Here is a 24,054-nt window from a genome sequence, read left to right on the forward strand (position 1 = left end):
TCCTTATTTAATTTAGAGATATCTGCATGCTCTCCACACAGATATCCACAAAATTCTTTTGGATTTTGTGGTTTTCTGTTTTCTCTTTTATATACTTAATTTTGGTAGTGCAAAGGCATCCTATTACGAATTTTTCATTGCCTTTGGCTACACTTTAGTAGACAAATGAACAGATTTTGTTGTAAATCAGCTTGACATATAACATGTTCTTCATATTCTACTCCAGGTTTCGGAAAAAGTTAGGATTCTTGTAACAGATGCTAATGATGAGAGCCCAGAGTTCATCAATACACCTTACATAGTCCAAGTCCCAGAGGTTGGTGAAGTTTCTTTGCATACTATATTTCAGTAGATTGGAAAGAGGAGCTAGTTTGTTTTCAGTCAAGTAATAAGATCAGCAGGACTAATTGGCATTGTTTTGTTTTGGGATTTGGGCAGGGATTTAGTATTTACTGCAAACTTAGGGAACAAGTTAGCAGATTTCCTGACACCCTTATTCCAGAAAGTTTTTCTTGTTTCTTGGTCTTCTCCAGTTTCTTCCATTTTAATCTCTTCCCTCTTTTCTTTCTGCTCTTTGGTTCCTTCATTCATTTATATTCTTTCTACTAGCTCCCTTTTTCTGCCTCTTTGCATGCTCGATTTGCTTTTTTTTTTTTTTTGTAACTCCCCTGATTTTTCACTTCTGTCTGAGTCTGGTACCTCTTTCTGCTCACAGAACACTCCCTCTGGCAGCAGTATCTTTAAGATCGAGGCAGTGGACAGAGACACTGGTTCTGGGGGAAGTATCACCTACTTCTTGCAGGTAAGGTATTGCCTCTACCTTCAGAAACCATCTCTCTCCTAAGATGCAGAGGATTGAACTGCTAGTATCACAGAATCACAGAATCACAGAATTTTCTAGGTTGGAAGAGACCTCAAGGTCATCGAGTCCAACCTCCAACCTAACGCTAACAGCCCTCCACTAAACCATATCCCTAAGCTCTACATCTAAACGTCTTTTGAAGACTTCCAAGGATGGTGACTCCACCACTTCCCTGGGCAGCCTGTTCCAATGCCTCACAACCCTTTCAGTGAAGAAGTTCTTCCTAACATCTAGCCTAAAACTCCCCTGGCTCAACTTAAACCCATTCCCCCTCGTCCTGTCACCAGGCACGTGGGAGAACAGGCCAACCCCCACCTCGCTACAGCCTCCCTTGAGGTACCTAAAAAGAGCGATAAGGTCGCCCCTGAGCCTCCTCTTCTCCAGGCTGAACAAGCCCAGCTCCCCAATTTTGTACTGTGCACCAGAAAACAAGCTTTGACAAATTGGATATTGTCTGGTGAGCAGCCAAGTGCAGTCCAACTGCCAGGGGTTGGTGCTGGGGTTGCCACTGTCACTCTTGTGCTTGCCAGTGGGAATCCTTGCAGCACGGCTCCTATTGGCCCCTTTGGAGTGACAGGGATAGCAAGTCTAATTTGTAGTCCTGTGTGCACGTGGGATTTCAAAAGTATGGAATAGCTTTCTTTGGAAAGCAAAATGCATTGGAAACCCAAATCTGCATTTGGATGTAGCAGACCGGTGCATCACTGTAAAATATTGGGTACTAAGTCTCCTCCCTGAAAAAGCCCAGTGCCTGATTGAAAGCAGCCTTTCAGGTATCGCCCACTGGTGAAGAACAGAAAGGGCTCTGTATGTAAAGCTGAACTTCTGTGTTACAGACCCCTTGCATGCCAAAATACAACATCTTGCATGATGTTCTTCAACTTCCTTCTTCCTTTAAGCAGCTTCTTCCAGAGGAGCTGCAGTTCCCTTTATTCAGGAGACAATAAAATAAAAACCAAAACAAAAACCGATTTGTTGCCGTGTTTACCTTGGGTACAATACAGAAACAAGTTGGAATATATTTGCATAGCACTAAAGCTGATGTTGTTAAGACCTTGGACCTACTGTGGAAGAACACCTTGTTGAAATCTAGTTTTGATTTCACTGATTATGATCCAATTAAAATGCAATATGTGCAGGATTCAGTTTTACCCAGGGCTTTTTCCAGAAAGCTGATAGACTCTGAAGCCAAGGAACAGCTATTTTAAACTTCTGTCTCTACCTAATATATTTGTATACCAAAAAAGCTTTCTAAATATGTGTATTTGTTGAAAAAATGCAGCTATAACTTTTGGCACAATTTATGGGAATTCTCAAGTTGTGCAGAAAAACAAATTCTTTGAAAGTCTGGTGTGGGCAGGTGGTGACGTCCATCAAAAAGACAAAGATTATCCAGCAGTAGCAATTGTGTACGGAAACCCAAACAGAGCTGTGTTACTGGATTGTTCCAGTCAGGCAGAAGGGAGGGTGACATTTTTAGTCTCTTCTGGAAATCGGATGTCTTTTAGGCGTTTCTTTTGGAAAATCACTTAAACATTAATTTAAAGTCCTTGGCAATAATCTATGTATGCAACATGCCTGCTTCTCTGAAGCCAGAACTTTGAAATGCTAAGGGATAACACCATTTTTCTTCTTCCTTTTTTTTCCCCACATTGTCTCCCCCACCCCACCTTGGTTAGGCCTCTCTACCTCATTGTGTGCAATGAACTGGTAGCCAATTCAAGATTTCACAATGAAATACTAAAAGGTTTTTTTAAATCTACATTGAAGCTAACTGATTTATTCTGAATAATGAGAGACTCATGGTTGGTTCATGAATTGTTCATAAACACACAGAGGTGAAATTCATCAAATACATTATTCACCCAAACTATATCATTATTCTGGTCTTTTCCCTTAGAAGATGAAATAGAAGATTAATCCCTACAGCAATCTTATTTCCATACCTGTAATCTTCTGCTGTTTCTCCTTTTCTTCTAGAACATCCATGCTAATAAGTTTACAATAGACCGTCACAGTGGTGTCCTGCGCATCAAAACAGGGGTCACCCTGGACTATGAGAAATCAAGAACACATTTTGTCATCGTCGTAGCCAAGGTATGAAGCTTTTTTCAAAACTAGAGGAGATGGAGGGTTGCATTTGAGAAGGGCAGCTTAGGTCAAATAGAGGGATGGCTTAAACAGTCTCTGAAATAACCATAACACTGAGGCAGCAGAGTCACTCCATCTGCCACGTCTGGCAGTATGATGGGTAACATGGAGAAGTGAGGGAGGAAAGGTGACCAGCTGAGTAACATCTGGAGACATTTGGTGGTGGGTTTCCCACATTTAGATCAGGCTTCAGTGCCAGGGCAATAAGTCCAGCTGCAGAAAGTCACCTGTGTACTTTGAGAGTCACCTAGAAGCAAAAGAGTTGGTGTTTCAGCCCCAGCTTTGAGAAGTCAGCCTCTGTGGGCAAGTGCATGTGCTTGGGCTCCCTCCTATTGTCCAGCACACAGCCCTGCCACAACAAAGGGGCAAACCCTGGCAGGCAGGCAGTGTGGATCGCTGTCATTAGCCACAGGAAGACAGAGGAGACAGCTGGACCCAGGGCAGCACACAAGTGACTTTTATAGAAATGTCTGTGGATGCTTTTCTTTCACCTCTCTGCTGCCTTGTGGCAGGATCTTATTCGAATCCTGCAAATATTGCTGCATGTCCCTTCTTTCCGCTATCATTCTCAGCAGTGCTGTGCCTGTGGCACAGCTGAGGATTCATAACAGACATTAAAAGTTTATGGGATTCTGAAGTAAAGTCTCTCAGGATCCTGTGCAGAGCTGTCACACAGGCAGAGTCACACTGGCGGAAAGAAAATGATTCTGCTGCTACTTACAGTGACTTTGAGTTTCTTATGTTTTATGAAAAATATGGATCATGTTATTTATTTAGGCAAGGTTCATTTGAAGAGAAATAACCAAAATTTGGTCTAAATGTTGCCTTTGGGGCAGTGAGGAGGAAAAAAAAACTGTCTCTCCCCCAAAAAGTGGAAGTTGCAGAACAGACACAGCAGACATGCTAAACAATTCATACAAGCATGACTACTGACATCCAGCCAATACTCTGAGATTGTTAAAAGCTTCTGAAACTGTGAGGAATTTTTCTAATTCTCTGCTGTATCGATAGCACAGAGTTGATTGCTGTAAAGTCCCCAGACACTGTTTATACACCATGGCTCTCCAACAGTTTCTGACTTTGTGCTCCTCCATCCTTTCACTTTAGACTCACACGTAGGAGTCCCTAGGAGACTTTGATCACCTGCATTGTTTAATTTTTCCCTGGAAATGCACTACTTTGCTACCTCACATTGTCTTGAATTTATGGCAAGACTATATGTGGGATGAAAAGCTGTAGATCTTGGTTGCTTTTTTTTTGCATCTGTTTCTAGCTGTCCCCTTTCTCTCTCTCAAAAAAAAAGCTGAATTCCTTATCCCATCTGTTGTTGACAACAGATTGTATATAACTGCATATATTGGCACAACCACCTTAATAAAAGAAACTACTTCTGAGACGTTGCAAGATGTCTACTTAATCAGAGAGGAAGCAGGACAAATGGAAAAGAGAAGGGAATAGGAAAGCAGAGATGAGTCTGTGCGTTAAGAGAGAGAAGGGATTCCTGGGACTGTGCTTTTGAAGGCTCGTGAGGAGTGTACAGTGCCATAAACAGATTTGCAGGCATATTCCAGCAGATGTTTGATGATGACATCTCTTCTAGGACGGTGGTGGGAAGCTCAGGGGAGACAACAAAGTGTTTTCAGCCACAACAACGGTTACTGTCAATGTGGAGGATGTTCAGGACACACCTCCCATGTTCATCGGGACTCCCTACTATGGATATGTCTATGAGGATACACTCGCAGTAAGTGCTGGTTTTAACCTGTAGGAGAAGTGCAGTCTTTCACATCTCAGTCAAGGCAGACCCATGCTCTAGGCTGTTTGTACAGTCCCCTTGATGACAGGCAATCCTGACATCCCCATAATGCAGAATACTTTCTGCTCAGTGACGGCAAAATAGGCAGAAGGGGCCAGGAAGTCCTCACAGGCCTAAAATCCACCAGATTATGAAGCAAGCAGGGACATACTTAGCAGAACCACTTAGGAGATCTCCTAAGACTGCGTTTGTTGGCACATATCTGCTGCTGAAGATACTACTTCATATATACCACAGACAAACCAAGGAGTACAGTGAGCTCCTGCCTGTGTCATCACCTCACCTAATGGCAGGCTTGCTTAAAGGAGAGTATAGAGCTTAGAGTTAATTCATTGTATCCACCATGGTGCCTTCAGCTGTATATTATTCTTGGTGTTGATGATGCTTCCAGCTATATATTATTCCAGAAGCTGCAAACTAATGAATTGTCCCTATATCTACGCAATGGCATGACACTGTATATAGATCAGTTTTTACCCTGATACATAAGTTTTGATTATTTATTTTTTTTTGTATGTAGGATGAGAAGTGGTATCTGCTTGTGAAAACACCCAACCTTAGACTATTGTTGGTGTCTTAGCACCCTGTTCACCTGATCTTCCCTTGAATTTCAGGAAAGATTGTGTCTTTACTTTCTGTCCAGAACTCCGATGTACACTTCAGCCCTTGCATGACTGGTTATTGCTGTTCAGTTCGTAGGCTGTTACATTTCAGCAGCATAGAGGAGTATTGCTTGTGTATTTTCAAGAAATTCAGAATGAATGATATTATGTATATTGATTTATTCTGTGTAGTTGCATGTAGATCTTGAAATAACTATCAGGTACACACACGGGAGTTAGTGTTTACCATGGAAACAGGAGTCAATAAATGTTAATTACATCCAGCCTGAGCTCATAATTTACACCATTATGATGTTATAATGACGGAAGCACAAACAGGTCCTTCCCAGTGTGAATTTTGCTATTAGAATGAAATCCATAGAGAGATAAGCTAGCAGATTCCTGTGTTGTTTACACATTTGATGTTAATTTTGTAAACTTGCTGCTTTGCTCCTTGGTGAAGTTGTCAGGATTTACAAGTACTATGTCACTTTCAAAGGGACTGCACTGCATTTTGCCCCATAGGCAGATTTTATTGCAGCTTCCAGCATGAATGATAATAAGTACAGTTTTGTATTTCCAATTGCTCTAACAGAACCTTGCTCTCATCTGAAAAATTCACTCAAGGGTTGTCATCAAAATGTTTGTTCCCTGTTGCCATTTGTGATTAACTAACAGTTTCTTCAGTGTTCCTGTTTTTGCAGTCCAAAACAGTAGCACTTGAATTCAGAGGCCTAAATTGTGCAATTCATTGTCAGTTGGGTGAGCACTGCAGTGCTGGCAGTCATCATCCTTTGCAGTTGATAGTAACAGTCACATGAGCAAATGGTCTCCAGTGTACAAGCTCTGTACGTATGGCCCACGGCCATGTTACTTGCACAGACAGACAGCAAGGCTTTTAAGGACAGTTAAATCATCATAATTTTCATCACAATTTTATGCCCTAAATGTTCCATGAGGCAAGTTGCTTTGTGATGCCTTGATTTGCTTTTGCTGCCTGTCTGAACTTGATCGGGTAGTACAAAAATGATCTGATGACTCCTCAGTGGCTGCCTGGGTCTCTGCATGCCATGGGGCGCGCAGCAACACCAGGAGCTGTCCAGCAGCTACCAGAGGGCGTCTTGGTAGTGAACCAAAATAAATCTCAGGTCTCAGATGGGTTACTCCAAATCCTTTGCCCAAGCCTGTGGCTGTGTGGGGTCTGCAGCTGCTGCACACCCATGCCACCAGCACTGCCCCAGCAGTGGGCAGGGGCAGCGGCACAGTGTACCTGCTGGTCCTCTGGTGCTCACCTAAAGGGGAACTGGAAAAAGGACAAGAGACTGGATGCAGGGAAACAGGCATGGTATCTTGGCAAGCACATGGCATGCCCTGAGACTGCAGCAAGCCCTGGCCTCCCCGGGGCAGCTGGGACCCATGTGCTGAAGCAGGATACTCTGCTGTTGGTGCACGCAGTGGCATGGTGCTGGCAGCAAGCTGGAGAGGGCAGGTGGCACAGGGGCTCCACAGGGAACAAGTGGTGGCAGGGTCATCTCCACTTTGTGTGAGGTACCATGTATGGGCTGTAACATCACTGGGAACAAATAAAATCATCGGTGTAGGAATGACACAGAGTTGGTCCAAGGAGTGGCATCCTACGTGCTCGGCAAAGCGAAGCACAGACTTTTCTAGTTGGGAGTCAGTGGTCCTCGGTGTGTTTCCCGTGCAGCATGAGCAAAAGTACCCGCTCTTCCATCCACACCTCACTGCATAAAAACTTGCTGAAGTTCAGTTTATGAATACACAGTTGCAATTTCATTGCTTTTTGATCTCAGCACACAAAGTAATTTCCCATTTCTCCCCAGGGCTCTGAGGTCCTCACTGTTGTTGCTCTTGATGGAGACAGAGGAAAACCTAACAGTATTCGTTACTGCCTCGTGAATGGTGAGTAGACTTGACTTGTAAGAAATCTGAAGAGGAGTCAAAACTAGATGTGACATTAAATTAGAGGGGGATTGCTAGAGCTTAATAAAGCTGAGACAGACTCATGAAATAGTGTCAGGTATCTCAAACAACTCCAGGGCCCTGTCTACCAGAAAACAAGCTACGATTCACTGAGTTTTAGTACCGGCTTCACAGAACTATGCATGGAGTTGTTAGCATGGCTGATTTGTTAGGCACCAGTAGCCTCCTTGCTGCTTCAAAAAAATGTAAAGGGAGATGCATTCACTGCCACTGAGTATCTCCATCATTTAATCTGAGAGACAAGAAAATGCATTGGGAGATCCAGACATGATATTTAGAGGTATATTTTTATTAATATTGTCATTTAAGTGGCTAAACATTCAAATGTCTGGTTTCTTGGAAGAAATTATATTTACTAGTGAAGAGAGACTGACTGTCCAGGGCACTAGAAGTAGGTATTATCAAAAGATTAATGCTTTTCATCAGCAATTCGGAGAGTGTCCATAGCATGTCTTTTAATAGCATAAAAAACAGACTTAGCTGAATTGATGACTGGTGAAGTCAACAACTTAGATCAACTAAACTGCAAGCTACAATTTTAGTTTTGTTTGGTTCTCTCTTCCTCCGAAGCAGGACTTGCATGACAACTGGGCACCCTGACTCACAGAAGTGAGAAACCAAAATTTAATGAAAGAAATTTGAGGCTTAATTGAGAGCTATGCAGAAACTTCTTAATTGTGTTATGTGATTTAAAAAGCAAGGTAGAGCGGACGGAGAGGGGTGCAGTTCAGGTTTTTTCTTGACATAGGAAGGGACCCATGCTAAGGTTCCTTCTCCCCTGATACAAGGAGAAAAGAAAGGCAGAAGCACTGAGACAAAAGGTAACAGAAGAGAAAAACAGATGGAAAGCAAGAAAGTAAAAAAGGTGGAGAATGAGGAGTAAAAACAAAGAAATGGAACAAAAAGAAGCTAGACAAGGGAGGAAACTGAGGAAGGGAGAGTAAGTGGAGGCAGGTGAACCAGGCAGTGTATGAAAGGAAGAAATTGAGAAGAAATACTATATTTCCAAAGAAAGTAGAGGACCACCTGCTATGGGAGAAAATGGAATAAAAAGGGTAAGCGATTAGGCAAGAGTGGCAAATGAAGATGGAAGGGGATGACAGACTAGTAGCATGAAATGGAAAAGAGGAAGGGAATATGCTTTTAGTGCATAGAAAGTTATGAAATAGAAAAGAAGAGATTACAGCAGGTGCCTGCCCTTCCACCTCAGACCCTGACCTGAGTCATGACAAGCCATTATTACAATAACTGCAGGCTGACTAACGGCAAACGGGAAATTATTTATTCTTTACAAGCTTTTTTTTTTTTTTTATCTAAGGAGGGTGAAACCACTTTAGAAAGCACTCTAATCCTCTGAATGTGCTATATGGAGGAACACATAGTGCTACATACTCTTGAGTTACCAATTTCCCTGTGGTACCTAGACAATAACGCTAGGTATTGTGGCTTGAAACCACTATTGACTTCAGCTTCTTCTCAGTCAGAATGTTCTTTCCAGGCCAATGTATCTTAATAATTGACCAGAGCATGATTCAATAGCTGTTCATTGTTGTGCCTAGTATACTGTAATGAAGTTGCAGTTATTGCAGGTATTAGCAAAATGGGACACTGTCAGATGGTTTAAAAATTAGCACTGAAATTGAGTTAAAAAAAAAAAAAAGAAAAATGGCTTGGCTTTCAGATTATTATCCTTTATTTCTGAGCCTCAATCTCCTTTATTTTAAAGGTTTTTCTTTTTCTCCTTTCAATGGTATGCTCTGCCACATTGGCCATTAAGGCCAATACCATGAGTGAGGTAGCATGCAAGGGTGCCCGTAGCCCTGTGGCAGAGCAGGGCAGGGCCCCCTGAGCTGTCGGCTGGTCCCTTCCTGGGCAACTCCCTGTTTTTGGCTGTGACGGTGAAGTGGGCGCAGACATTGTGATGAGTTGCTGCTGCCTCTTTGCAAGCTGACATTTGCTTCAGTACAAATTCACCAGGTCTAAAGGGATCACAGCCCTGTTCACATTCTTTTCAGAAAGATGAAAATTAGGTTGCAGGGGTCAAAGCCAGCCCACAGCCCTGTTCTGTCTGTGGATCAGACTCAGGCTCAATGAAAAAAGCCTGAGCTTTACCTGAGGTTCTCCAAAATCACTTTTAGTTCAGGCCAGCCTTGCAGAAGGCTGAGAGGTGTTTTTTATTATTATCAGCTGAGCATCTAAGGGCAGATGTTTCTCAAGAGACACTGTTTGCAGAAAGAGTGACTGTTTCAGATTGTCAAACTTCTCACCTTAGCTGATATTACTGAGAGAAATATTCTTGTTTCTCAGACTTAACTATGTATGAATTTGCTAATTAAAATGAGGACTGTCTATTTTTGTCTAAACCAGCATATGAAGAAGACAGCCTAACAGAAATGATTACCAAATTTGCATGCCAGGCTGCTGAATCTAGAAGGGAACCCGACCAGGGTGGGTGAAAGGAGAATGAGGGTAGCTGTCCATATGGGTAGGGCTCTGCCAAGCCATTCCTAGGGGAGGAATCCCTTGTTGGCCTCCATCTGTGTTTTCACCACACCATGACCAGGCATCAAAATACTTCATTTTTGAAAGGCAGAGGCAGAGCTAGTGATAGGGATGGGGGATGGATACACATGCAAACAAAGGTATGCTTAATGAAGTATATGGCTGATTGATTGTGCTTGTTCAGAAAACAGGAAGAATGGCCTGTAACTAGGGCATCTTGGTTTATTACAGGAAGCGAAGGTTCCTTTGAGATCAGCAACACAACTGGAGCCATTTCTGTTATAAAAAGCCCAAATCAGCTCAAGAAAGAAGTGTATGAACTAAAAGTTCAGGTATGCTCTGTGGTCACTTGAAGACTGTTGGTCTTAAATGCCCTAAGTAGTCATGATTGTCTAAAATAGCTCAATTTATAGCCCACTTTACCTGTTTTAGGAGCTATATTTGAGCAGACTGCTCGATACTGTAAAACAGAACAAACTGCTTTTGTTCCATGAGATATTTGGTGTCGTAAATATCTTCTTTCAAGTGAAGTCATCTTGTCCTAGTTTCATGTCTGAGCCTAGAGAATCAAAATCCTTTGCGATATGCAAATAACTGTTCTCTGTATTTTCAAATGTTATTGCTGGACTGGGAATTGACATCTTGTAACTGCTATGTGAAGAGATAGGTAACTGCAAAGTCTGTGATTAGTAATAGGATTGGGGTAGATCACACTGTGTCGTGTCAATAACCACTCCTGAAGCATTGATCAATCACGTACTAATAAATAAGTGCTAACACCCTGATGAGCTGGTATCAGTGTGACAGTCTTCATTATTTAAGCAGTTTCTAAAGAGCAAGGATTTAAAAATGTAGAGTTAGATTGTGAAGACTATCAGTTTTCCTCTAGCAAATGTGTATTAAAATCATGAGAGTTCGCCAAGGTAAGGACAATATTGTCTGAAGACAGTTTTAAATATAGCATGTCCAAGGGTACTTTGTCTGCTGGTGGACTTGAGCAGCTGGCTAACCATGAGAGATTGTAGGGTTCCTCTCATTGAAGTTACACTGATCCACCACTTCTTCCCCTAATCCCTGTGTTTTACTAAAGTCTGCTGGCACTTCTCAGATTCAGGATTAGTCAGGCCCTTTCAAGCTCTTCCAACCTCCTAATTGTAGCTGTGGCAACCTGGAGCTGGTGCAGGCTATAAAACCTGCCTGTGGGACTGAAAGGATGTTGTATAACCCCGTGGAGGTAGTGCCGTGTGCTTCTATGACAAGACTAGCACCCTCAGGTTGCCTATAAAATCACTGAGAAGGGTCAGATTCTTTAGAGTCAAGACACATCAAACCTTGACTCAGACTTCAAAATGCTCCTAGAGAAGCCTTCAATAACCTTGGGAAAACATGTCTCCTAAGCAAAGTGCCAAATGTTAAAGCAGAGATAAAAATACCTGGCTGGGTAGCAAGCATGAGCCTCTGTTTTGGCTGTATTCAGCAAAATTGCTTGTTTCTCAGCAGTACCTCCAGATTGGTTTGCACACCAGAGAGGATGAGTGGGAGCAGCTGTTATGGAAGGAGAGCAATGGCTGTGTGCCAGGAGGGCAAATTTTGTGGTCACTGAATGAAGCCTGCTGGATCTGCCTGGGCCTGGCTCACCCTGCCTACCACCCCTTCCTGGCAGACCCATTTACAGGGATGTTCTCCACTTGCTGTTGGTGCAGTTTCTTGTTCTGACCAGATGCATAGCAATACAGTCAGTGATACATACAGGAATTTAGGCATAATTTACAAATAAATTTCCCCTAACATCTAGTCAAAGTCGTGTTGCACCTTGGCTATTGCTGTCAGTTCTAACTGCATCTATTTCAAGTTGAGGATCTTCTTCTCCAGCCTCAGAAAGTGGTACAACAATCTTTCAGGTAAATTCAATCTTAGTTGCATGTTGCAGAACTGTAATATCAAATCAGTGAGGATGCTATTTGTTCATAGATGGGACAACAAATTATGTGATGGAATTTAGCACCACTCTACATATGGCATGCTTTAAACAATTGAATTTTACTTCTTCAGAGCAGTTTAGCAGTCTAGCACCTTTGTTTTTGAGCCCTTTGAATGCAAAAATGTCTGTTAGAGATACCTGCTTTGTTACAAAAACACCAGTCAGAGTTTCTGTGCTGACAGAAGAAATATCTTAGGTTCAACCCAGTGAATTAGACTGTGTGTTGGAATTGTTTAACTTTGATTTCATCATTCAGTTCAGAAAAATGCTAGCTAAACTTGCTCATCTGTACAAGCTCTATCCAACTTAAATTAAGCTCACGTAGGCAGGAAAGCAGAATTGTAAATCAGAGAATAAATCTAAAAAAAAAAAAAAAAAAAATCGTTCTGCTTTTTCAAATTTCCAGCTGCCTAAATGCAGCAAGTACAGTTTTTCCTGTAGTGTTTCAAAGCTGCTGTCCTTCCAGCAATGCAACAATCAAATACCTGTAATGCCCCAGCAAATTTAAAGTTCACCTTCCCTTTCTATTCTGTCAGCACTTCAGGCAAGCAATTATCTTGTCTTTATTAGATTATCTGTCTTTAGAGAGCTGTTTTCATCTAGGGTGATGTACAGAGCTCACAAAATGAGGAGATATTTTCATCAGGATTTTGTTGAGACTCGTATATTACCATAACCTTCTAATCATCATAAACTTCATTGTGAAATGGACTGAGGTTTCTAGAGAAATGTAAGCCTGTGAATCTGTGCACAAAATCAGTGTGTGTCGGGGTGATTTCTGCATGCAGAACAATATCTGAACGTGGAGCTGAGGAAAACCAGCTGCAGCTAAGAAGGGAATATTCCTTCATCTTTTTTCTCTCTACCTTCTGTAGGCATCCGAAGTCAGTCCAGAGGGTGACGTCTCTGCGTATGCTTTTGCCATGGTGACTATAAGGGTGGTTGACCTCAACAATCATCCTCCAACATTTTACGGAGAAAACGGTCCCCAGAACAGATTTGAACTGACCATGTATGAGCATCCCCCAGAGGGTGAAATCTTGAGGGGACTGAAGATTACAGTCAATGATTCAGACCAGGTAAGCGGAAACTACGTGGTTTTTGAGTTTTCCTGCCCTATTTCCCAAAGACGAGTAAGGGCTGTCAGGATTAGCAAATGTCTGGCCCCTTTTTTTTCTTTTTAGGACCTCAACTCTTTCACCTGCATTCCCAGAAAGTTCAGGGTAGACAAAGTATTTTTGGGGTCCATTACCATAGAGTTTGGAGCCAGAAGCATATTTAGTCTTTCATATCCCATTATGGCAATGAGCAGGGTGGTCCTAAAGCTGCAGTCCAGCTCTTGGGGCCACTGAAGTTCGGCAGTCCTCTGTTGGTTCTATTCAGCTGTGTAATGTCCAAGAACATTCCCTGTAGAGATTTACTTAGGACTCCCAACCACTTTAGTAACTTTAAGTGCAGTTGCTGTCTGTGTCTTCTCTAGCCCCTCTGGAAACAACGTGGTCTGTACCCTTACACTGTTTTTATTACAGCATATTATCCTTCTGGCCCTTTTGTTAGAACCAGAGTCTGCAGTGCGTACTTCGATAAATCATTCCCACTGGAGTGATATTTTTAGGTAATCTGAAAAAGTATGCCGGAGCCAAACTAACTAACCAGATCAAAGGAAAGAAAAGAAGGCTCCATTCATCTCCACCAGATATCTAGCTGACCTCTGATACCCATAGGTACTATGGTGATGGTTGCTATAGGGATCCCTAAGCTAAATACTGTATGAATGGCATCCATCTGAGTTAGCCTCAGGTTAGGTAGTGACAAGAGAAAGCTTAATGCATCTGAGAACTGTATTGCTATTGGAAAGAGTGCTCTTATATAACTGCTCAGTACTGTGCTGTTTTGACTGTATTGTACTCTATCAAACCCACTAGCTTCTTCCCCCTCCCTCCTGCTGCTCTGCAGCAAGCAGATAAATGACTGCTTTCAAAGCAGTGCTACGTCTATCCTGCTATTGTCACAGAGGATGTTGCTGCAGAAGAAAAGAAACAAAACCCATCTCTTCTATTTAGAGACAAAACATATATTTATCATATGTAGGCTGACAAAATATTCAGGGCTGCAAGTTAGGCTATAAAATAAGCAGAAAACATTGCTAAGTACACTATAGATTTCTCAAGAAGCTTCCTAGTACAGTGTAAGACATCACTCCAGCGAGAGTAGTTAGGTTTTGTTTTAAGGCATAGAAGGCAATGTTTCTCTTCTGCACAGGAGTTCTATATAGGGAAGCAAATTCAAATCATAATCAGTTTGTCACAGCCACTGTTGCCCCTTTAGGAGGATGGGTTGCGTAGGTGAGAATGAAGTTATGGGCATAGCCTGTTTCAGGCCGAAAGTTCAGTGGAAATGCCATCTTGCAAGAACATCATTCAGAAATTTCTCCCTCTACTCTCCTCATCTGACAGACGCAGCTAAAGGCTCGCTGTGTTGTCCCTTCAGTCATTCCCATGTCCCGCGGCTGTCTGCTATGAGACACGCAGAGTAGCTTGCTCTGAGCTGATCAGGGGTCAGTGCGCATCACTGTCAGAAATCACACAGCTGTTGGAGGGAGGCAGTTCTCTCCCCACCAGTGCCACCATCCCAAGTACAGAGGACTTCTTGTGGTCAGATATTCAACTTTCCCCATAGTCCAGCTGTTGTGGCTTTTTTTGCATGCCCAGCTTTACTGCCCAGAAGAAGAGAGCCTGTTGTCCCCTGTGTGGCTGGGGGGGTTTGTGTAGCCAAACCGTGCAAACTGCTGTGCTAAGGCACACCGCTGAGCTTAGATTCAAGATCACTCCAGTTTCCTTGTGGGTCCAACACTGAATACTTTTCCTCTTGACATGGTCTAAAGTTGCAGCAAGAACTGCTCGTAACAAGCTCCTTGGGAATACAGCTGCAAGTAAAGTTTTCCTGTTTGAAAGTTACTATTAGAAATTCTTCACCTCAAGATTCATGCTAGGGGCAAAACATGGCACAGCCAGGCACTGAATGTGGCTGGTTGTCACAATGTAATCATGACATTGTTGGAGAAATTGGTGAAGTCAGAGAGCTTGGTACATGGCCTCAGCTCATTTTCCTTCTTCCCCTGTAAGACAGAGACGTGAGAATCCCCACTTCATCTTTTTTCTTCCATGCTCCAGTTAATTTTAAAGAGTTGGGCTGGCACTGGGGCTCCCTGGTCCCAGCTCACACACCAGTAGTGGTAACCTTCTAGATTTTGCTGCTTCCCATTTCCTCTCTGGCTGGGTTTATCTATGTGATGGGATTTGTCTTCTCACCTCACCTGGAGCTATCAGATGTTTGCCACATTTTATTCTGCACAAGAGGGGCTCATTTCTGCTCCCAAGTGCACCAACCTCTAGTAGGTTTGGTGGCTGTAACTCTGGGCTGGCTTTACCCAGTCAGTGCAAACTGTCAGGTACCACCTCTGTTTGGAAATTTCACATCTTCGTGGCTCTGCATCATCCCAAGAATGAGTTATTAAAGGTAACAGGTTGGGTTTTTGAGAACAGTCTTGACTCAAGCAGCACAGTTGTCTTTCCTTGGCAGGAACCAGGAGAAGGCAGGGCTTCCTTGCACATGGTGGTGTCCTGCTCACCTGCACTAGCTGGCAACATGCAATACAAAGCCCAAGGCTCCTTGCCAAAAAAGTGCCTCTCGTAGCCAGTTCTACTGGAGGGTTTTTCCATTATGACTGGAAGAATAACCAAGCCTGTCAATCTACTTACAGAAAAGCTACGTCTGTTTTGTGACCAGGGCTGGAGGGATTATATAACTAAGCTTCTTAGTGGTCTCTTTCTCAGGGGATGGAGAACAGAGGTCTCTAAGCAGTAAGACTGATGCCAATTTTATACAGCCTGAAGAAACAGAACTAATGTAAGCTATAAGAAATGAATTGTTCACCAAAAACAATGCAGTATCTGCTTTTATTCACAGGGAGCCAATGCTAAATTCAACCTCCGTCTTGTTGGACCTGGTGGCATCTTCCGAGTCGTTCCCCAAACTGTCCTGAATGAGGCTCAGGTTACAATAATAGTGGAAAATTCTGCTGCTATTGACTATGAAAAATTCAAGGTGTTAACCTTCAAGGTACTTCTGCTTTATGTGTCTTCTCTGCCTGTGTATCTGATATGTGTATGATGGCTTACATATCTGATGGGATTTGTCTTCTCAGTCCACCTGGAGCTGTCTGATGCTTTGTCAGTGACATTATATTCCATATAAAGAACACCCATTTTCCACCCTTGGTTCATCAACTTCCAAAAGGTTTAATGGATGCATCTGGATGCAATTTAGTCCAGTCAGTGCAAACTGTTGACTATTATCTCTGTGAAAATTGTACATGTTGCTGGCTCTGAGTCATTCTAGGCAGAACCCTAAGGGTGTTATTTCTTCTCTTACAATGATAAATTCACAGGGTGAAATCCTAATTTCTCTGGAGCCAGAAATTCACCTGCTTAGTTCTAAGCAATTTTGTTCATGATCATGCTTTTCAGTATTGGCTGGCTGAAGGTCCCAGCTGACTGGAAAATTATTTCCCAGAATTGCTCACTCTCTTTGTCAGAGCATATCTATGTATATGGCCTTTTGCAGACTGATCTGGGGCTATTGCACCCATGCTCCAAGCCAGCCATACAAGAACCAGCATTCATCTGAAGGCTGGAAACTTGTATTATCACCTTCCCTAATGGATTCATCAGTTCATCAATGAGATAATTAAGTAGTACGGTTTGTGTCAGCTGCCTGTGAACATGAGTATAGATGTTGGGTTCTGTAAGCATCAAATGGTGTAGGCAATCTCTGCAGTCATAAACAAAAAAAAGTCAAAACTGTATAGCTGAGTACAAACATGCCAATTTTCATTTTGTACACAAAAAGGTGTTTTTAGCACAGTTCAGAAGTCAGACTTCCTGGATTTTGTTCTCACCCTTACCACATAGTTTGTTTTGTGTCCTTAGCAAGTCACAGAATCACAGAATATCCTGAGTTGGAAGGGACCCACAAGGATCCCTGTGTCCAACTCTTGGCCCTGCACAGAACCACCCAAAAGTCCTTTCGCTGCAGAATGCTTCATGTCTCTTCTTGTAAAGTTGGTTGCTCAGTTTGAGCTTCATAGCTTATAGATGCTACAAAAATATGATGCATCATTATCGTATCAAAATGAAAGATTCAGAACGGGCTATAAAATGCTACTGAAACTAATTATAATAAGCACACATTTATTCAGGTTAAACTGCCAAAAGACCAGTAAAGAAGCTACACATGGCCTCCTCATGAATACTAATAGAAATGGAAGTAGTTAATGTGATTGGCCTGAACACTGAAAGAATTAATTACTAGGAAAAAGAATATACATCTTTTTAACTTGAGTAGTTATTGTTTTTTTGGGGGTGGGAAAGGAGGGTGAAATTCCTTCTACAGAAGAAGGACTGTACAGCTTTGCTAAAAATGCAGAGCATTTGTCTAGATTCCAAATGGAGAAGGTGCAGCTGAATGATACGATAATAATGTATGACAGCAAATACTTTATAGAGACTTCATTGTCTTCTCCATTTCCCTGAAAAGTTCAAATCACTTCCTACCCAGTTTTAGTTGCTAAAACAGTCATTCTAGTTAAACTTTGGGGTGAAACAGGTTCTTATTTCTATTTAACACATATCCTACAGCAGCTTTGAGAAGCTATTGTCATTTTTTTCCCCTGTAAACAGTGGTCCAGCTCCTCTGGTTCATTATTTAACAGTAAAATGCCAGAGAGGGATTAAAGCTGATATGACTGGGAGGTGCCCTAAAGAACTACCTGAGGCAAAGGCTACTTGAGAAAATCTGTCTTCTGTTTAGGGCTGGCTTTTAAATACATTTGGTCAGCATGACCTTCTTCATTTTCAGCTGTCCAAGAGCCAGAGGGGGGTTCCCAAGTTTTGGCAGCTGTGATAATTTGTAGCTCTGTACCCTCCAACCTGGCCCTTTAGAGCTCAAGCCCCTCTGCCAGAGAGGCCAAGTGTTACTGTCCCACTATGCTGGGACTTGTAGCCACAGGCTGACCTGCTCTGAAAGCCAAACCACCTCCCTCCTCCTCCATCAGCACACAGTACATCCCTCCTCGACAAGGGCCTGGACCTGCTCCTTGCCTTCTTCAGACACTCACATCTTCTGCAGACTGGGACCAAATGAGGCTGCAATTATCTTCAGTTGCCAAAACCAGATCTATTTTAACGAATCACCTGCCACTTTTAAGATTATACCTCTCTGCTTTTCTGGCAGTTGTATTAATTGTTGCTGTGTAGTCCTCTGAAGAAATAGTTTTCCCCTATTTTTTTCTTTTCTCTGTTTATAATGAACTATATATGGCTGCATAATACATTGCAGAGAAGTAATCTGACAAAAATCCCCCCCCAAGGGAAGGAAGATGTTGTCAGTATGTTGACATAGCTGGACTGTGACTGCTGAAAGGAGAGGGAATAAAAATGAATGTAGAAAACAAAGTGAAAATACTAAGCCCTTGTAAGATACTTTAGCAGGGGTTGATACCAGCAGCAAAGATTTCGCTGTGGATGCTATAGTTTAGTTATAGGTCCACGTGCATGATAAGCAGTCGGACTTTATCTGTGTGCTATTTTAGAGCTGAGATTGCTCACAAGCAGATTTGGTGATGTCTGTATGACTAACTTAAAAAATGTAATTTGGTGAAACACCACCCAAGACTCCAAAGCACACAAGTTAGCACAGAGATGCAGTAACAAACTCCTCTTTCAGAACAGATGTGATCTGTAGTGATTCTAAGCAATCCTTTGGGCTGAATTCTTCAAGAACTCTGTCACTTTGTGTTTTCAACTGTTATAACCATAAGGTAGGAAGAGTTCCAGAAGATGGTACTGAGATAGCCTTTTCCCTGACTACTTAAACTGTTCCCCTCCAAACCCTGTCACCTGTAGGTGACACAAATTTCTCCCAGTCCAGCAGGGAAAGGACTTGAACACAGCATGTGCCTCTCAGCCAGTCAGCGGTGCCACCGCTGGTGGACCTCACACACCACCTGCCTCAGTGGGGAACTGTAATACGGCAGGAGAAAGGCTGAGTGCCCTGCAAGTGGCACAGGGAGGATGGGCTCCAACAGCCTTTGTCTCAGGTGCTGCATGAAGCGAGCAGGAGACACCATGGCAGCCCTTCTCTACCATCTGAAGCTCAAGGCTTCCACTATGAAACTCCTTTAAGAAGTAGTAGTATCAGCTTTGTAGTAATTTTCTGGTTTTGTTTTTCTTCTTAGCTTCTTGCAATAGAGGTGAACACACCAGAGAGATTCAGCTCAACAGCTGACATAGTGTTACGCTTACTGGATACCAATGACAATGTCCCGAAATTCTCTTCTGACTACTACATTGCCAGGATCCCTGAGAACTCCCCAGGAGGCTCAAACGTAGTTGCTATAACTGTAAGTTTATTTATCTGTTAAGAAAATGCTCTCTTTTCTAGCTATTTATGGAGACAGCTCAAATACCTTAAAAACAGTAGACAATGGCACCTCACAAATCTTACCATTCATCTCCAGTTCCTTTCCAGAATCAACAAAACATGTTCCAATAAAATAAAATTGTAGGCAAGCATTCTTCAGAACAACAAATTTACTTTTTTTTTCTTTTTCTTTTTTTTTTTTTTTTTAATTAAAGGCCATCTGCTTTTAAGACAGATCACATGTTCTGTGAGTACTAAGAAAGCCCCAGTCAAATCAATGTCCAGCAGAAAGCTTTGGTTCTGGCTAAGTGGAATTGGATTTACTGGATTTGCTTGCTTAAGTACGAGTAAAAAGAAAACAAGATGCCTGCTTAGTTAGGTATAAGTCTCCTCCTCCTGGGAGGAATCTGGCTGCTAAATGCATAATTAGACAGTTAATGAAGGCAAGAATATAACACTAAAATGCTTAGAGCTGGGAAAGAAAGATCCCTGTTGAAGTATCTTCTCACTGTGGGAAGAATACGCTTACAGATTTTCCTCTGCTCACATTTCCATAGAAAGAAGATCAGGGAAAATCAGAGTGTTGCATGGGTCCTGTGCTGGAGAAGCATTCCCAGCCATTAGATGCAAGCTGTACCCCATTAGTGCAGCTGCTTGGACTGGAAACATGTCTCATGTCACAAAGCTCCTGGCCACATGGGGATCGGAGGGTGATGCAAGTCACTTTGCAGAGAGAGGCCTTGGAGGTAAGGGTGATGGAGGCAGGTTGCCAGAGATCTCCAGCACAGGCTGTCTGCAAATCACAAAGGAAATGAAGTTATCATAATAAAGTGCAAAAGGCAAATATTAGAGCTGGAAGAATGAAAGAGGAAAAGGAATATAAACACTACAAAAATGGTTGTTAGAGGAAATTAATAGGAATGCTGTAGAGAACAGACTCCAAACATCACTGTCTTCGCAACAAGGTGAATTAAAAAATTTCTATGAGGTGGGCAGAAAAAAAAAATTTACAAAAATTTTGTAAAAAGCAGTGAAACTAACCATTCTAAGCCAAGGTATATATAGCGTAGCTGAAGTTTCCATGTAAAATTTACTTTCATGTGATAACAACTCAGTGTTTGACCCAGATTCACAAATATACTTCACAAACTGAGATTCTCCGAGTACCCAGAACTACTATTCTGGCAGAAATCCCAAGTGTACAGAATGTTTCAGGAAAAGTTAGGCAGTACCAACGTAGACTGTGGTCAAAATTATGGGGTGAGAGAAACTTAAAACACTTATCAGCAAGGTTGATAGCCATGCAGGAATCAAAGACATTGTCCTAGTTTTCAAAAGAAGTAACAAATGTTTAATCAGAAAGATGAGTGAGCTAACCACGACCACCAGGAATTTAGATGGCCAGATACAATGGTACAGTATAGCATCTCAGAGCTGTCAAAGGAACGGGCTTATGGCAATTACTATCACCAAATCAGTAGCTTTCCAAATCCTGAGCTAAGACTGGAAGCCAACAAGAATCCTGAACAAAGATATCAACAGTTGTAGCCATCTGCATTACTAAAAGTCACACAGGAACAAGAGTGATTATCTTATAAGCAAAGCTAAAATATTATGGATAGTTTTCAGTATTTGTTACATGTTACTTTAAACAGAATTGATTAAAAGAGCAGAATATTAAAAAAAATCCTCTATGTACAGTAAGTAATTTTGGCCAGGGAATATACATTAATACTAAACTGATAATTAGGAAGGCTTGAGAGTGGGCAGCTTGTGTCATTGGGATTGGCTCCTTTTCTTTTAAAGGAAAGATGTGTTAAATGTCAATGAATAGAGCCATCTAGTGGCTTTCTCCCTGCTAGAGCCTCTGGGCACCAGCCTGGCCAGGAGACTGGCAACGTCTTAGCAGCTTAATTGGGACACCCAGTGACATTTCTGTGTGTTAGATTTTGCTGTTTTCTAGGTGCATAATTGTGTGGTTTCCCCCTAAAAATGTTCTGACAAAAGGAGGGAGCTTGGGTTTTTAAGTGACTTGTTTTTCAAAGAAAAATGGCCACACATCTTTTTGCAATTTCGTAAAGGATGACTCTCTTATTTTCTTTTCTTAAGGCTACAGATCCAGATTCAGGGCTTTGGGGAGAAGTCAAGTACTCTATCTATGGAACAGGAGCAGATCTGTGAGTAAAAAATAAAATTAAATAACCTTTAAGCAGAGTATTAAAGAGAATTTAAAAGAGCAGGCTTGTTCTTGATCTGCTCATTTCCAAGGACGTTTATGCCATGTTCTTTGAGCTTTGTGGGGGGAAAAAAAAAAAAAAAAGAAAAAAAAAAGAACAAAACAGAAAAAATGTGATCATTAAACATCTGCTTCATCAACCCATGGAATTTTACCCACAAGTCCCCAAAGAGATATAAGGCAGCTGAAGTACCAGTACACAGGATCTGTTTAATCACCATCTGAAAAATGCTTCTAAGCGAAATGGGAGATTTTGGTCTAGCTGTCAAAAGTCAATTCTGGGAGAAAAAAAAATTCCTTGCTCTTTCGCCTACCATTCTATACAGTTGTACAAATAGTTTGGTTTGAACTCTTGCCAAAATAAATCAAAGAAGTCAAGACTTCCAAAGATATAAACTTTAGTTTTCAAGGCCAGTTGCACTGGATGTTCAAAGCATCATATATATGTAAAACTTGCAGCCCTACATCAGGGAAGAAGGGAATCCATTACTTGTTTGATTTTGTAACGATGCCTGGCTTCTCCTTGCCTTGGGAACAGTGTGGGGGTAAGAAGGTCCTGGTGTGTTGTTTTTGCCTACACTGCTTCCATCCCAGCAGTTCCTGTGGTCCATCAGTTGGGGCTCCCAGCCATGCCTAGCACCAGCCATCACAGACATTGCTGCTGGAAGCTGCATCTCCTGGACGTGATGGGGCTGCAGGGCAGAAGTTGGAAATGAATAAGCAGAATCTATTTTTCTCTTTACATTATCCCCTGGAGTTAAAGCCGAACTCCTCTTGTTAGGGTGAAAGCCATTTATGAGGCACAATCAAAGTCCAAAATCCAAGATGTTAAGGGTGAACTTCTTCTGTAGCTAGAAGGGTACACATAGGGGAGCATTTCCAGGATGGATTATTCTGAGCTGCTCAGTAAGTCTTTAAGCTATCTGCAGACTGCATAGAGGCAAGCAGGCAAAGGTCATGTCATAGAGGCAGACCTCTCTGATTTAAAGTGTAGCTGCTGGTGCAAAGAAGCTTGTGAAGGTTGTTGACAAAGGATTAAAGAAGAAAAAAAAAAAAGTAGGTGCAACTTTCTTCTGATTGGAGTTGTGAGGATGTTCAGGCTCACTCTTCTTATGCTACTGAATGAGGAAATAAGGATGCAAAGGCACTTTTTCCCTTCTTAAATACATTTTTTTTTTCTTTTGCTTGTGCCAGATTGGCATGGCGCTCCAAGGCTGGATTGATTTCTTAAGCATTGAACCTCCAGATATGCTGAACATAGATTTGAGATTTTCAATTAGGAGCATGTTTTTTCATCACAGGGTTGCATCAGTGGAAATGCAGTTGCATTAGCAGAAAGATGAGTTTTACCTGAGTAAGAGGAATAGTGTTAGCTGTTGAAGACATAGCCATTACGTCAGTAATTCTCCATCCAAAGTGACGCTGGGAGTGGGGTGCACTGCTACAGTCTCTTCACATCTCACTGCTTCTGTTCTTCCACTAAAATGGCAATGATGAGAGTTCTTTCTGTGTGGTGAGACTGGGTTGGGCACTAAAGAGGCACTCAGCACAGGCACTGCCTCCTACCAAGAGTTTGCACAGCTCTTTCCACCTCCAGGTCCTGGCTTTCATCAAGACTTGTATTTGTATTTAACAGAGTAATGCTAACAATTGATGATTCTGGATTACTAAGTGCATGTTTTATAATCACTCTCAATTACGCTCACAGTTGAGATACAGAAAATATTTTGTCATCCTTTAAACTAATTAAAGGAGATATACAAAACCTTTCATTTGTTAAAAACCCTACTGTTTGGAGCCTATGTTGGTAGTCCTTTAACAAAAGACACTGCATTGGTATCTTCTCTGTAAATCTGAGCTTTCGCACGTCGCTTTTGATAGTGTCTCAGTAATTACAAATGTGTAGAAGTGAATTTGCTACAGATAAATCTGAACACCCTCTCCATCCCAGTGCCAGTCTGTGGAAAAGTGATTAGTTTTGGAGGACATAATGTGCCCTGCACTTCTGGGGATTTGAGAGCAGCCATTTTTCTTACCCGTTCTGAGAAGCAAAGAGTTTAAACATGATATTCAGCAACCTTCCTTTAGCTGTTGAGGAGATATCAATCATTTTTAATTTATTCAGGACATTATCAAATACGTTGTATTTATAAACTGAACAAATAGGCAGTTCCTTAATTTTTTAACATGAAGAAATTATTCTGGAGGAAGGCCATCGAGCTGGGCATTTATTTAGGACAAAGCCTTTAACAGAAAATGCAGCTAAAATGGCTAGTGCACAATGAATAGAAAAACACCAGACACTGTGGTGTTCACATCGCAGTCTGTGGTTTTCAAGCCTAAAGGAACAAACCAAAGATAGGTAGAGTGAATGATTCAGAAACATCAGCCTGACAGAAGGAAGGTGAAGAATACCAG

General features: G+C 41.9%; 1 protein-coding gene across 1 annotated transcript in view; it reads left to right on the forward strand.

Annotated features, from left to right (window-relative positions):
- Positions 1 to 24,054, forward strand: part of CDHR1 (cadherin related family member 1) — a gene marked incomplete at both ends in the record, with an annotated part of 43,545 nt that overhangs the window by 11,130 nt on the left and 8,361 nt on the right. Inside the window, 10 exons of the mRNA XM_082765285.1 lie at positions 227 to 316; positions 716 to 802; positions 2,843 to 2,959; positions 4,614 to 4,757; positions 7,276 to 7,354; positions 10,169 to 10,269; positions 12,794 to 12,997; positions 15,888 to 16,040; positions 19,216 to 19,380; positions 21,510 to 21,577. Of these exons, the coding sequence (XP_082621411.1) occupies positions 227 to 316; positions 716 to 802; positions 2,843 to 2,959; positions 4,614 to 4,757; positions 7,276 to 7,354; positions 10,169 to 10,269; positions 12,794 to 12,997; positions 15,888 to 16,040; positions 19,216 to 19,380; positions 21,510 to 21,577 (1,208 nt within the window). The remainder of the gene's footprint in view (positions 1 to 226; positions 317 to 715; positions 803 to 2,842; positions 2,960 to 4,613; positions 4,758 to 7,275; positions 7,355 to 10,168; positions 10,270 to 12,793; positions 12,998 to 15,887; positions 16,041 to 19,215; positions 19,381 to 21,509; positions 21,578 to 24,054) is intronic.

Source organism: Aythya marila (genome assembly GCF_965140915.1).
Source record: "Aythya marila genome assembly, chromosome: 7".
NCBI lineage: Eukaryota > Metazoa > Chordata > Aves > Anseriformes > Anatidae > Aythya > Aythya marila.